The sequence below is a fragment of the Zootermopsis nevadensis genome, unplaced genomic scaffold (assembly GCF_977971745.1).
Source record: "Zootermopsis nevadensis isolate Lab colony 2312 unplaced genomic scaffold, Znev_1.0 Znev_ptg000061l, whole genome shotgun sequence".
Taxonomy (NCBI): Eukaryota; Metazoa; Arthropoda; class Insecta; order Blattodea; family Termopsidae; genus Zootermopsis; species Zootermopsis nevadensis.
The window spans coordinates 17,951,206-17,966,772 of NW_028259192.1; the positions used below are offsets into that span (position 1 = coordinate 17,951,206).

The window sequence follows — 15,567 nt, forward strand, 5'->3', positions numbered from 1 at the left end:
AATCTTCATACTCATCGCCCTGATGACGGAGGCAGTATGACCTCTGAAACGTTGGTAAACATCTACCAGACTACACAGCGCAACAACCCAGAAGACAGAAATCTTCATACTCATAGCCCTGATGATGGAGGCAGTATGACCTCTGAAACGTTGGTTAACATCGACCAGACTACACAGCGCAACAACCCAGAAGACAGAAATCTTCATACTCATCGCCCTGATGACGGAGGCAGTATGACCTCTGAAACGTTGGTAACCATCTACCAGACTACACAGCGCAACAACCCAGAAGACAGAAATCTTCATACTCATAGCCCTGATGATGGAGGCAGTATGACCTCTGAAACGTTGGTTAACATCGACCAGACTACACAGCGCAACAACCCAGAAGACAGAAATCTTCATACTCATCGCCCTGATGACGGAGGCAGTATGACCTCTGAAACGTTGGTAAACATCTACCAGACTACACAGCGCAACAACCCAGAAGACAGAAATCTTCATACTCATCGCCCTGATGACGGAGGCAGTATGACCTCTGAAACGTTGGTAAACATTTACCAGACTACACAGCGCAACAACCCAGAAGACAAAAATCTTCATACTCATCGCCCTGATGACGGAGGCAGTATGACCTCTGAAACGTTGGTAACCATCTACCATACTACACAGCGCAACAACCCAGAAGACAAAAATCTTCATACTCACCGCTGTGAAGACCTCAAATCTTACAGGTACATCCTTCCTTATACAATTTTGATGCAGTTTGTGGAAGGCGCATTAACCTACATCAAGTTATGTTTTGAACAGCATACCGTTTGTGGGAATCGGAGCACGAGATGTGCACGCAGGTACAGTTTCCTGCTTAGTTACTCCACATTCTTTCACGCTTTGTCCTAAGTTCAGTAGTTTATTTCATTCAAGACTTGCACCACGTGATTACACTTTGAACGTCTGTCTGGTCGCTGTAGCCGGCTTGTCGCATGCTCATATATTATACATACAAAGACTAGTTTAGGCGCTGTGTCTCGTGGAGAGTCGACGAACTAATTCTCGGTCATTCTTCGTAAGATTATTGTCAATAACGGGCACAATCTTCTGGTATAGAAACTGGGAATCTGACGTGTAAGGACAATCGAACCAGGACCTAGGATTCAAAAAGTACGTTTCCTGAGGAGTTTTGAAATTTGAACAGATGTAACTGCACCTGCTACAAATCATTGGGTTTTGATACAGATTAAATATTTCTTGAAATTCAAAATTAGTATGGTGTCCAATTGTATGCTAAGTGATAGATGTGATAGTTCCTGGGTTTTAGAGCAGGGAATTCCTTCTATGGTCAGAGACTTCGCTGTACCAAAATGCAACTTAAAGGATTTTTGATATGAAATTATGGACCGGGAGTTCTCAGCCCGCGGGTCGCATGCTGTGTGCCTTACTGATACCAGATACACGCTTTGTGAATGCCTGCGGTATTTGTTAATACCTTTCGCTGCGAGCAACAGCACTGTTTAATAAATGAGACACGTCTTACCAGTGAGAACACTTGCAGGCGTGCGTGGTAATAGCGGTAACAATCTGAACCCGATTTTGAAAGTTTGGTCGAAAGTGCCATTGGCCTATATATCCCCAGAGACTGATTTTGTTGCAGAAGATTATTGAGTAATATGTGAACCTTGTTTGTAATAATGACAGAGTTTCTTATGTTACTAAGAAATTTGAATAATTCATCCTTTTTAACTTTGTGGCCGGCGAGTTGATAGGGGATAGTGTGACCCTGGTTTTGAAATGCTGTAGATCCTCTGCTATTGGCCTTAACATAGGCATACAATGTTTTAGGGAGCACTGAAGAAGGTTTCACAGTTGATAGTCTGTATCCTTGTCCGTCCTCAGGTTTCATCTCCTAAACTACTTTAAACGATTCCGTGATATTTGGAGTAGCGCGTCTACTCTTGAAGTTTGTGGGCATAAACCTATTGAATTTTTTGCCCGATTCGGTGAAGTGTGCCGTGTTCTTTACAGAAAGCTGAATTTGTACTTTGCCGCCTTTGCTGCCACATGAGAGCTCGTAAGGTACAGAAAGTATCCACAAAATAGGATATATTTTTCAGCGCACGATTAGTCTCATAGGCAAGTAAAACGACATTAGGATTCCAGCGTATGGTAAAGGAAGGCCTGTGGGCGGCCATGTTTGCTGTTACCACAAGAGAACAAAGAAAAGTCAGAGAAACGAGATATGTTCCTGAGAAATTAACAGACAACAGACACTTTGTGGTTTCGTCCGTGTTTACTTGCATCGGATGCGTTTTTATTTGTGCTTGTGTAGAACGGATTTTGGCTAAATTTACAGAATTTGTTACTGATTTTTGGGAAGATTTCTGTTAAATATTAAACGTACAAACTAAGGAAGGTAATGACCTACATAGGATATCCCGTTGAACACTTAATGGCTTTCATTCGATAAACTAGTCTACTCGGTGCCAGACATGTTTTCCCAGAGGTGAAATCGTAGAGAATGCATGGTAACTCGAATGCTCCGAAATTGAGGTCAGCTTTCCACCCTTGGTAAGTTATTCACTAATCATCTATTGGAAACAAGTCATAAATAATGAAAGGTGTGTGTTGCAGTTTTTGAACAAAACAAGTACCAGTGCGAGGGTCTGTGTTTCTATTTCGAACTGATCGACTGAAGAAGGAGGACAAAATATTTTTGTGTAATCAAGCATGTATTTTTCCTGGAACAGTTTTTTTTCTTCAAAAAAACCCCCTAACATGGTACAATTACAGATCTGAACTTTATGATGGCTATTGGCCATTGCAAGAGTATGGAAAGAAGCATCTTAGGCATAGTGGGGGAAGTTGGACAATTAGCTGTAGTGTCGGAAGCCAGAGGAGAGTTGGTGGCACCTACAGATCTGGCGGAAACTATCATTCTTTAATTAACATAATATAACACACGCTGCCATTACACATGATATTTACCGTTCCATTAGATTTTTATGTAAATTATTTCAGACGTATTCATTAAGTCTGTACATTGTAAATGAAGTATATTAAGAATTGCTGTTTTATGGTTACTAGTATAATATCGAAATGCGACCTGCTTCTGTGGCAGCTGTCAGAAAACTGAAAGGTACACGCCCAAGTGTTAGGTTTCTGGGAATAGACTTGACCATTTTACGGTGCAGCTGAAACCCAAGGGCCACAATAAAGTAACATATGTAATAGTGTCTGATCTAATTTGAATACAGAAGAGAAACAAGGGCTTTAGAAAGAGCAGTAATTGCCAGATATCTACCAATATCCTTTCATTTACAATACCTGTAGACGTACAAGTGATCGGGAGGATGGTTGTCTGGTAGACCAATTAAAAGCGGTGGTGTCAATCATCCACAGAACTTCAAAATGTTGTAGCGTAGCTGTGATCACTGTTTATCGCCTTGACGAATTCTTTTGTTTCAAATGATGTAGAATAATGCGATATAATGGTTCTTTACCTGTGTCGTCTCATTTTCGGGGCATTGCTGAACGTTTCTAAATTAATTATTTTGGATTGTTGATGTGCCACTTTAAATGCTTACGTTTGAAATTAATTTGGAGTACCGAGTCTTTCTAGTTATTTAAATGAAATTGTAATACAATTTAGAAGGTGTAGAGTAACGGACGAGGGCTGTGGGAACCCCGGTTTATTGAGGGTAGTTTCTGCTAAATAAAAACAGTGGTACAACGTATATTTTGGGTGAAAAGTAAGGCCGGCAGCTTGTCCCCTAAGAATATTATTGCTTGAACCCCTCAAAATGTGCACCTTGCGCCTCTCATACCCTTCGCATTTGTGTGATCTTGCCCTTTGACTGTTCTCATACTCCATACCATGTTGTGGTAGCTCAGGAAACAGCTGCATGGAACGGCCAATGGGAGTTCTGCTCTCATGTGAATCCCTTTGCGCGCGTTCGTTTGTAAGGCGGCGTGCTATTGGTCGGAATCTGGCGCGCCCAGTTGTCATTGATATATCGGCTTCCAGTGCATCCCAGCTTGCGTGTTGCAGGCTTGGCAATGCAGCTCCCCGTAGACCTAATGTTCGGGTGTCCGTTGTTCATTTTACCGTCATGTAAAAATGTCCTTATTCGTGTTAGGCTGTTTTCGACAGTTCATCGTAACTGAGTTGGTGGCCTTCTCGAGTCCATAAAGTGGAACGCTTTGAGCTGTATTTCACGACGTACGTTGACCTTAAAAGAAGTGCATTAGTCATTAGAATCATGATGATACTTTATTGCAGTTAGTAATCTGTCCGTTTGAAATATCACCCTTGGTTTTGCTGTGTTGGCGTTGAACAACCTGTGGCATTTTCCCTGAGATGAAACATATTTTAAATGCTTGTACTATGAAGCTACTAGCCGACGTTTTCTTGATAGTTAAATAAGTGTCTGGACTCCGCATTCGATAGAAAATACGTTTCATTTTAAAATGAAGAGAAGTCCCAAACACTTTAAGAAGTCACTGATCCAAACAAGCATTTTATGCACGAAAAGTCAGTGTTAAATTTTCTTCTCACGAACCATTTGAAACCAGATTTTCTGAGAGCACCATATGCCACCATCTTTGCTTCAAATGCTACGTTCTGCATTTAGAACGCCGCCATATATACATATATGTTAGAAATGTGTTCAGTTTCTGATCTATCTTAAAGCCTCAGTGTTTCGGCACAGACGTGCAGTAACATTTATTTTTAGCATGTCGTAATGTTGTGTAAATTGTGGCAAGGCCTACAGTATTTCGTAGTATAGATTTTTAACGCCCGAAAATTTTCAGTCATGAATTTTTGGCTTCCTCCCATGTTGGTGCAGCATATATTGCCTGTAGACTCTTTATAACCTGTTACCATGCCATTTGCAAGGTTTAAACGCCTTTCATTGGTCACGTCTGATACTGTGTTGTTCGTGAGGCCAGGAAACATAATTTGGAAAGAACGTAAATTTTCTGGTGCCCCATTGAATTACTACTACTCTGAAGATGAAGGCAGTATGTTTCTGACCGAAACTGCTTTCACTATACCGGGCTGATTCCTGGCTGTGTGTAAACCATCCTAGTGGATGTGTACTGTTTGACTCAGCATTAAGGCCGCACATAGACTAACTACATCGAACGAAACAATTAAAAGAATTTTTCGCTCTGCGAAGCGTGCCATGACGAACGCTTGTAGACGAAGTCGAACAAAAGGGGTCTGGTGTTTTAGTTTTATGTCGCTGCACATGACAGTGCTTCTTATTATAATTTATACACTTAGATCTATTCTCAAACCCACTAAATTGAAATCGTTATCGAAATATTCGGTCGGTGTATATTAGCAACATTGTGTTTCGATAGATTGTTTTCTTTCTAGTAAGACATGCGTATCTTTTCTGTCCACCCATTCGTTCTCTGGTCTACTGTAATCACGATCGAGTCTGGTCCTGAACACAGGATTGGGTGGACCGTGGACTGCATCCTAGTACAGAACGTAGTTGATCATAGTTTGGTACTTTTAGTTCGTTCATTGCCAACTGGAGTTTTACGTCAGTGTGGTTCGCCTGTCAATGAGAATTGATAATTAGGAATTGATCACGTTTCCGCCTGTCATTGTCATAGAAGCGAAATCATTTGAAGAATGTGTGCAGTAGGTTGTAATTGTGTAATAATTACGAAATGTTTCAGGATTTCTTTAGCTTAGTCACAGCTATTTTGTGCGTTTATTAATCCAATGGAATTACGTTGAATTTCAACCATTAATATATAAATACGGGCGGTGGGTGACTTTGATCACATCTAATAGCAAGCATAAAAATATCAGTTCTTAGTATACGGCTTACACACAGTACGTATTGGTGTAATGAAAATATTTTAAATATAAATAGCCTAATTTAGTTAGATTATGAAGTATTCATGAAACCGGTAGAATTTCTCCGTATTGCATGTGTTGCGATAATGAATGGCTAATATATTCCGTTAGATCTGTAGCTACTCTGCCTCTCCTCTTGCTACTGACATCACAGCTTGTCTTATCGCCTATCCCATTCCGTCCCCAAGGTTATGGGTCATGAGCCAAGGGTCATCACAAAGCAACACCAGTAAGAGACCACATGAGTCGATAATACTATAAATTGTGTTAATAAATGGTTTATGAGAGTTTTGGTTGGATTAAACTGGCCCAGGTTAGTGTCCTGTGGCGAACTATTTTGAAGACGGTTATGAATTGTGTTTTGCGAAGTATTTTTGTATTAGCAGGAACTGAACAGGAGGAATTGACACTTGCCGGAAATTTGCAGGTGTTATAAAGGGTTAAGTTTGAAGGCCCTCTGTGATTTTGTCTTTTTAATCGCAGGTTTCAACTTCCTGGGATCATCCTTGGTTGTGGAGCCATCGGTGGCCGGCGGAGCCAAGAAAAGGTAAGTTCTGTATATTTCTGTGTATTTATCGTAAGGTGTACGGGAAGTGATTTTTGTCTACCATTTGTAATCTTTGGAGGATTCTTGAATCATATAATGCTCATATAATAGTACGAAAAGGAGGTGTGTGGTGATAGGACGAATAAATGAAAAGATCGGGAAAGAATTACGGGAGAGAGGAGGGGTGGAAATGAAGGAAAGGGTTAAATGAATTGGACGAGGGATTAAGGTATAAAGTGTTGGTCGGAAATCCTGAAGGGAAGATACGAATTAGAAGACCTAGGCATAGATGGAAGGATATTAAATTGGAACTATGACGAGATTATGTGGTCCGGATTTATTTGGCTGGGGAATGGACTGGTGTTGTACTCTTGTATGGTCCGTTAGATTTCGTAAAACTTGGACTATTTTGTGTGTGGCTGATCTTCCCAGAGGACTTACTGCTCCACGCAGTTAGCAAATTTTTATGCTGCCGTTATGTATTTAAGGGCCGATAAAGATGGGTTTCTGGGAATGCTATTTGTGTTTACAGGATTCATTCATCAGTTTCATTACCGGTGAAGGTATCACTTTCCCCTGGCAGGTCAGGCTGCTCCGCAGTACCTCCGTTTCTCGTGATGGGCCACGCATTGCCATATTAAACGATTTGAGACTTTCACGGCGAGTACAATCAATAAAATCTTCTCGGGCAATCGGCCGCGTTAACTGGTTACCGTAGTAAACCAGTTAACGCGGCCGATTGCCCGAGAAGATTTTATTGTTCATTTCCATATTGTTCTGTCGCGCTGTGCATTCTTGTCCATTACCTGGGGCTGTAGAGGAACCTGGAAAGGGGTGGCCATAGTGAGTTTTAACAGTTTGAATCAGGCATTTTAATTTTTTATTTGTTGATGCTTAAATTCTTTTAAAGATGCAGTTTTTTTTAACTCGTAAAATTGCACCTCGTGAGGGCATTTTGAAACGTGTTTATTGTATCTTGTTCCAGTAGTGACTTTTGAAACAAATGTCCGGAATGTTGTTTAAGATACGGAATTTTGCATAAATATGAGATTTATCTCCAGCCTAATTAAAACCGCCAAGCCGAACTTCGTGACTTTGTCGACCTTTCTGGAATTAATTTCTTGTCGGAAGCAGCAGTGAATCGAGCGAGTCGGAGTTTGTGTCCGCATCTGCTGGGCAGCGAGCGCACTGCTGTAGAGGTTGCTTGAGGTCATGCTTTTGCACCTGACACAGTAGTGGGATGGGGTGCGGGCGTGAGTCTTCTATGTTATTATTTATGTTCATATCGCGAGTGCAGTAGAAACTGGGAATCTGAACGTCTCTAAGCCGCGTCACAAACGTTGGCATTCCACAACAGTGCCGTTCTCATTTTATGATATAGATATTTTTGCTGAATTTTACTGGCCCTATAAAAGTTTTGTCTTCTTTTGCATGAGTCTTGTGTCTCTCGGATTTTCCGGAGACCTATCGTAGAAGTCACGCTTAAGAAAAATTATGGTTATCTTGTGGGTTGTTGCAAGCACCTCTTAAACAAGGATAACATGGTTATGAAGGGATATTGTTCTTTTATTGTTGCAAGAACCTCTGAAACGTCGATACACCTTTACCACTACCCAGAAGGCAGCCATATCCTCTACTCGCCGCCGTAAGAACCTAAAGTCTAAAAGGGCTCTGAAAGTTTTGTGTCTCGTAGTCCTGAAAACACGAACATACACATTTTTTGTGTGGCCTAAATATATATCATTCATGAAGACCGCTCATAATATTAATTATTTTGCTAAAATGTGCGCCTGGCGTACTTTATTGGACTACACGCTACACATCGGTGTTGGAGATGATGCCGATCTGCAACGGCGAGAGGCTGTATGAGTTGTTTCCACAACTCGTAGTGGTTCTTGTTGCTGCAACCAGCATTTGCAGTAAACGTCTCTGTGCACAGAACACCACCACTACCACATAGCAGAGACACCGGAAAAAGGTTGAATAACCGTGCAGGCTACAGATTTAACCAAGCCAAAAGAAGTACGCGCAGCGTGACAATTCTGCCGCGTTCGCCACAATTTGACCTTCGTGTATGGCTCCCGTGACTTTAGAGTTGTCTGTGGTCAGCCACCTTTGGCAGCCACGCAGTAATTTCTGCGCTTCGCCGGTAGCCCCCAATTCTGTTCTTCCTCTCGGATGAAAGTATGGGGTTTCGAGAAATGACCTTTCTTTACAGATTTACAAAACTTGAAAAAAGAGTTCGGCAGTGGTTCTTCAATCGTCGGGTGGAAACGAGACCGAATTTAATTAGTCTGTGTTTATTTACTTTTTGGTCTAGCCATTTGATTACATTTTGTCTTTGTGGGGGGGGGGGGGGTCTAAACAGTATGGCGAAATTTCTGTTTTGGTTCATATTGGTGCAGCTTGACCCCTAATTTGCGTGCTCAAACCAAATTTCGTCTGTATTATCATAAACGGGCCATCGTAGCATTTTCATCTGTTGGAAGAGTGCATGGCGTAAACATATACTTATTACACACGGGTTTACCTGTAATTGATTTTACACAAGTATCAGTCGTAAGACATAAAAGTAAAATAAGTTTATGTATTGAATTTGCATCGTCGACTTTTAGTTTTTTCAAGATCATTAAGTTTAAACAGAAACATGTAGTGCGAAACAGTCATATAGTGCAGATCCCATCTCTGTTCGATCTCCTTGTAATGACAAATAGCCCATTTCATTTCGTTTTATAGTTTTGTTTAAAGTTTTTGAAAGGAGCGTGCTAAATAAATAATGAGTTTAGAAATGTAATTACAAGCAGAGTGCCTTGCCGTTTAGCCTGTATTCACCATTACTGAAGGAAATCATGGGACATAGGTCACTATTCTTGTACGGTGCTGGGCTGCAGTGGGTTTTATGGTGACCACGTGCATATTGACTGGAGCCAGATGTAATTAACTTTTGTGAGGGATGTATTTACGCGTATGTTTTACGGGCGTCGAACTGGTGTCTTAATTGTTTTTGTTTCCTTTCGGCTTTTTTCTGTTCTCCATTTGGTTTTCTTCCATTACAGGGGGCGGGGCGCTGGTACGGCTGATTTCGGTGTTCGGGTGATCACTTTGACAATTAAGAGAACAGTAAGGAACAAGGCGCCAAACTAATGGAAATTTGAAAGTTTCTGACTTTGCGTTAATTTGTTTAAAATTGTTATTTTGCTTTGTCCAATGTGTAAAGTATAAAATTACGACGTTTCGGGAGCTAGATTTTCCTTTCGTCATGGGGGGGGGATCAGAAAACCCGTCTGTTGGGACCCAGGTTTTGCTAGCCTCAGACTTTGACCATGTCGACTGGCATCAGCACTCGTTAGTTTGCTCCAAGTTTGTGCAGGACATCCTCGTAGACACCCTTCCCTGGCTGCGGCAAATCATGAGGATGTTTATTGGCATCAATATTTTTCGCTGTGCTATACTGTTCTGCTTATTTATTTGGAATTCTCTTCAACCTTCCTGGCAGCCTTAAAATTCATACATGACATTTTTTAAAGGTTGTTATTGTGGGGGTGAAATGTAAAATATGGAAATGTAGGTACTCCATCCTCGTTAAACTCGTTCAGACATTTCTGCCCGACGTTTTATCCGTCTCTTTTAATAATTTCTATATTGTCGCTCTTCGTATGTCAGTTCATATATTATATAACTGGTTTACATTCGGACGCCATTTTATTTTAAGACTGCGCTGTAACAAGATGGCGTTCAGGATTTCTGGAATCCTGTTTACATTATGTGGTTACAGTGGTATTGTGCGTGGTGGGAAATCGGTGTATGGCTTTTGATTCTGCGGAAGTAATTTGTGTTTCCGATGTTGAATGAAAATTCATCACCATTCAATGGCTGGTACATCTCAATATCTTGAGGTACGTAGGGATACCAGTCGAAGGCCATTTTTTAGATTTGTATTGTGATGGATTTGGCATGAAAGCGAAACACGGGGTTGCAGTATCTCTTTCTTTACGTCGGTTCGCAACTGGAAATCAAGTTAACATTTATGTAATCGTAGATTTTAATAACATAACCCGCCTTCCTAGATTCCTCCAGATACAGGCTGTAGAATCCAACTTTGTTCGCGTGTTTGCCAGGGGCTCGAAACTGAACACAGGATATTTTGCTACAGTTTGTGTTGAAGTGAGGCGACAATCTTGCCAGATCACGAAGCACTTATGAGAGCGTCTTTAAACAATATGGTACCGTCAGAAATACGACTTGTTCACTAAGATCCCGATGTTTTTGCAGACGGTCTGGGGGCGCCCTCCCGGACTCTCCATTGGAGCATGTCGGCAATGGTTGGAGGTAAGCCTCCCCCGTACTTTGATTTGTATTTAACAATCTGCTTGTTCTGTAAGTAGCTAACAAATTTGATCGCTTGGCTGTGTTGAGCTAACACCGCACGCTTTTTATTTGGTGTTTATTTTTTTTAGTAACTGTGATGCTGTCAGTATCTTTGTGAAATATCTGTCTTACGTTCCGACGCAACCGCAGCCATCGTCAATATTTTATAAAAAATATTGTTACTAATTATTTGTAATACGTCACTTCTTTTAGTCCTAATGTGGGCAAATGAGGATAGCGAAGTAGAGGGTAAAATGGCGTGAAGGTGTTGTGTTGACTAATTTGTGTGTTCGCTCTTTGCTTCGTATTGGGAGTGTCTCGGGTTCAAATCCTATCCGCAGATCGGCTATCCAGACCTGTTTTTCGTTGTTTTCTCCAGGCGTATTCCGTGACTGGACCGAGCCCACTACGCTCCCTTTCAAATTTGACAGTCTGAGTTAATGAGAACATATTTAAATAAACGACATGTCGCTTAGACCTAAGAATTCTGTAAATTTTGTGATTGGGAGACGTCTGCCGATATATGACGCCCACTTCTTAAAGAACGATTGATTTTTGTTCTCCCTAACGCTAAGAGACGCGTACGTTTGTTTGAATCTGAATCATAGTGACCTCTGGTACTGCATACTGACAGGAGCTCCGAGTTCTTTACCCGCGAAGAATAATTTTTTGGTTTTACTCTGATGATAAACCCAAATAACGGGGCAGACAAAAAAGTGGCTCTGGCCGGTCCGCAGTTCCATTAATTGAATTGAACGTGGTCAATTCCTTTGTAATTTTTGTTAAATCGGCGTAGGTTACGTCGCATTCCATCATAATATGGAAGTTAGCTACGTACACACAAACCTGTATCTGGGGGTGACAGCTGTAATGAATAAAACAGGAAACAAGTCGCGACACAATTATAAGAAAAAATGTGATCACTAACGACCACGGGGTTTAATTTTTTCAAATTTATTTTAATGTTCGTTCGTTCTCATTAAAACTGTGCGTATTGTAGTTTTAGTAGATAAGTGGTAAATTTAGGCAATGCGTTGCTAGAACCTTTGTAAACTTTCTTCCACAGTTGGTTGGGCTAGGTTAGACATATTCAGGTAAAGCAGGATGAGATGGGGAGGGGGAACAGAAGATACTATTTAGGGAGACCTAGAAGTAGAAGAAATGATATTAAACTGGGTCTGAAAGAAATAGAATGCGAGGTTTTGTGCTGGATTCATCAGGCTGGGGGTAGTGACAAGTGGCGGGTTTTTGTCACCTTGGTTATTGGTTATCGGGACCTTGGTTATTCAATAAAAGGCGGGAAAATCTTGGATACCCCTGTTAATCAGGCTAATGTTGACGTCGTTATTCCATGGTCATTATGCCTATGTGTAGAAGACAGTCTTCCATCCAGACAGCCCTTGATAGTGCATTTAGCCAATTATCAGAACCTGCTTGAGGTGAAGGTGAGTGTTTGACTGCAAGTACAAAGAAAGCTAATAACAATATAATACAATTTCCTTTAATTTGTGCGTGTTTAGAAGCAACAGTCAGGACTTAAGATTTTGTTTCTGAGCTAACCTGTAATTGTTATGTGTGACGTGAAATTCTTCTTTCTTCTGTTCTCGTCATATAATTTTCGTATTGAAGGAAATGCGCTTTTATGTCATGTAATTTGTAGCACGAAGAATTGTGATGATGCTTTGTAACTCACGATGATATTTATTGCAAGACTTGAGGTTCTCACAGCGGTGAGTATGAAGATTTCTGTCTTCTGGGTTGTTGCGATTCGTCGCCCTGATGACGGAGGCAGTATGACCTCTAAAACGTTGGTAAACATTGACCAGACTACACAGCGCAACAACCCAGAAGACAGAAATCTTTATCGCCCTGATGACGGAGGCAGTATGACCTCTGAAACGTTGGTTAACATCGACCAGACTACACAGCGCAATAACCCAGAAGACAGAAATCTTCATATTTATTGCAGTTATATGTGAAAGGGGGTTTGCTACGACTCCAAAAATGGCCGCTTCTATGTTGATTTTTTTTTTCCTATGATAAACTTTGCTGCAGGTCTCACAATCCCCAAGCAACCTAGAGTCCTAATAGTGCACAAAGCCACTCATCTTCTTGACTAGTTCATGAGTAGACTACACGCACATCTGACGACTATAGTTGGTTGGGTTTGTTGGAAGTTCCTTACGTCAGTCTCAATGTCGTGTAGGTGAGAAGTAAGCCAAAAGCTGGGCACCAAAATTATATTCCTCACCACTTTTAAAAGTGAACCACCGTTATGAAATATGTTTATGACGAATTTTGGCCGAGCTTAACGAAGAGGACGTTCATTTTATATAACTTGTGCAAGGAACATGTAAGAATTATAATTCCTTACGAAAAGAGGGGGTCGCTGTGTTTCTCTTCGTTGTATAAAGTTTAATACGGGCAAGGGAGGTATTTCGAGAGTCGGCAAGGGCAAGATTGGTGGCTGCTGCCATCTGTAGACGTGTCGCTGCTATATTTAGCGCGTGTGGGAGTGATCGGAACGGAAGTTTGTACAGTAGTGATAAGCTGGGCGCCATAAAAATGCATTAGAATTTTTGTTTAAAAAGTGGGCTTTATAAAGAACAGTGTTGCCAACGTCGTATAGAGTGTACTTTTGTTTCGGGTTAGTGTTCTTCTTGGATGGTCTTCTTTCCACAAGTTCACTGCGTCCCACGAGCATGGAACACCCGTCACGTAGGCTAGCGGCCCCCTGGTCGAGACTTAAACTCAGCCCCCCCCCCCAATCAGTGCCAATATTTTGGAGCTCAACTTGTGAGTCCCCGATTTACTTTGTTTTTATGTATTCAGCGTGATGTGGGCTGAAGATTGGGGAGATGTGTGTTATGAAAACAAGCCTAACTTTGTCATCGTTGGTAGACTGAAGCCCATTGGAGCCAGGAGTTTGGCGGGAACCCATTGTTCCCAAACTTGGGCGCAAGTGTGGGACTTGAAGAGGAAAGAAGTATTGATCGGTTGACTTTCATCGGAAATTGTCGCTCTCTCCGTGAGAGAGGGATGCTGGGTGGAGCACAAACAAGAGCATTTAATTCTGCACTAATGCCTTTGCAAATATGAATTTGGGACCGAGTCCCGCACTGTAAGAAACAGTTCGATTGGTCTCTGGCAATTTCTGTGTTTCGTAAGAACACAGAAATCTTCAGACATTCACATGCATACATCCATACCTAATACGCATAACAACTAGAATTCTCTTCTAGGCACTAATATATAGCAAAGCCGCCGGCAACCTTATTATTCAAGGTCATATTAATCCCTCAGCGCTAAAGTGGTATAAGTCAAATTCTTTTAGTGCCGTATAAAATGGAGTTAGTTGTTAATACTAAATGAAAAAGAGGATAAATTGGCGTGTTTGCTAGGAAATTTTATTACCTGTTGTGCATATGTCTTTGATTGATTATGGTGAATACATTGAAAACGCTCCTAAACACTCCTGTAATAAATTTCTAACTTATGCCGTACTTCAACTCTGGTCAGCTCATATGTAAGTGAAGCGAAATTCGGTCGGTGACAGTCTTAAGTGATGGTTTCCGCCGTGTTACGCATCTTCCTGGTTATGTTAAAATATTATTCCTAGTCATTTATAACTTTTCCGTTTTGGCTATGCATGTAGTTGGGATTACGAAAACGGGCCCTTTTCCCATATCCATCTGTGCATTTGTAGTGTACACGTGTCTTGTCCTCTCAGGTAAATTCTTTTGAGTGTGGATTCATAAGTTATAATTCGATCCAAAGATCACTCACTGTACTTGGCAAACGATATTCGTGACTTATAATTCAAGGCCTCGGTTGTGAAACAGGACGCCTAAAATATAAACTAGATCAGAACTGATTTAGGTATTGTCTTTGGAATTAATTGCGTGAAATATTTTATGTAGTAAAATGTCTAAAATAAAATCACTCTTTTTGAATGTTTTTTTCCCTCCTGAAATTAAGTTAGACTAAGTCAAGGGCTGACAGTAAGTGTGAATCGATTTGTCCGTTCTGCACTGCAAGAGAAAGTTATTTTTTCCAAGTTGCTGGCAGATTACTTTCGAACTGAACATCTCTCCTCAGCCTGGCTGGCGCAGTGTGTAAGAAAGATTTCGTTATCAACGTAGTTTGTGCGCGTAGTGACTTCTTTGTACTTACTAAGTCATTTTATAGCTATATAAACGTGACAAAATGTCCGAAGTTGTTCACCGGTGTTCTCTATAGCTGCATCCCCATGCAGCTTTAGAGTACGGCTTGTGTGCAAACCATGGGTTAATATTACGAACGTCTGTTTTGTCTTAACTTATCGGAAGCTTTGCTACTTACATTTTCAAATAACGTAGCCTGACTACCGCGATTGATGAGATTAGAAATATGTAATTTGTGCAAGACTTTATCCGTCCTAAAAGTGTTTTTTTTTAAAACCACAGCGGCCGAGCTTTTGGTATTATTGCCTCGTATTTGGGAGGTCTCGGGTTCAAATTTCGCTTTACAGACGATCTTGATGTTTTTCGAGCCTTGCCTCATTGCTTTCAGGTTGATTCGGGAACGCCGCTTTAAATTAGGTCAAGTCCGCTTCCTTCCAATGTTTCAGAGGTCCTTGCTGCCTCGTCGCCCTGATGATGGAGGCAGCAAGAACCTCTGAAACGTCGGTAAACTTCTACCAGACTATACGGCGCAACAACCCTGATGACAGAAATCTTAATCGTTTCTTTATTTTGCTGTACATGTGCACATGGATACTAAAATCACAATTGAGATA

The 15,567-nt window shown here is 41.1% G+C and overlaps 1 protein-coding gene across 2 annotated transcripts in view; it reads left to right on the top strand.

Annotated features, from left to right (window-relative positions):
- Imp (IGF-II mRNA-binding protein) overlaps window positions 1–15,567 on the top strand; it is a 161,719-nt gene that overhangs the window by 92,464 nt on the left and 53,688 nt on the right. Inside the window, exons 6-7 of one of the 2 annotated variants that reach the window (XM_022067285.2) lie at window positions 6,359–6,422; window positions 10,695–10,751. In XM_022067285.2, coding sequence (XP_021922977.1) covers window positions 6,359–6,422; window positions 10,695–10,751 — 121 coding nt within the window. The remainder of the gene's footprint in view (window positions 1–6,358; window positions 6,423–10,694; window positions 10,752–15,567) is intronic. The other variant, XM_087340966.1, reaches the window with a different exon arrangement.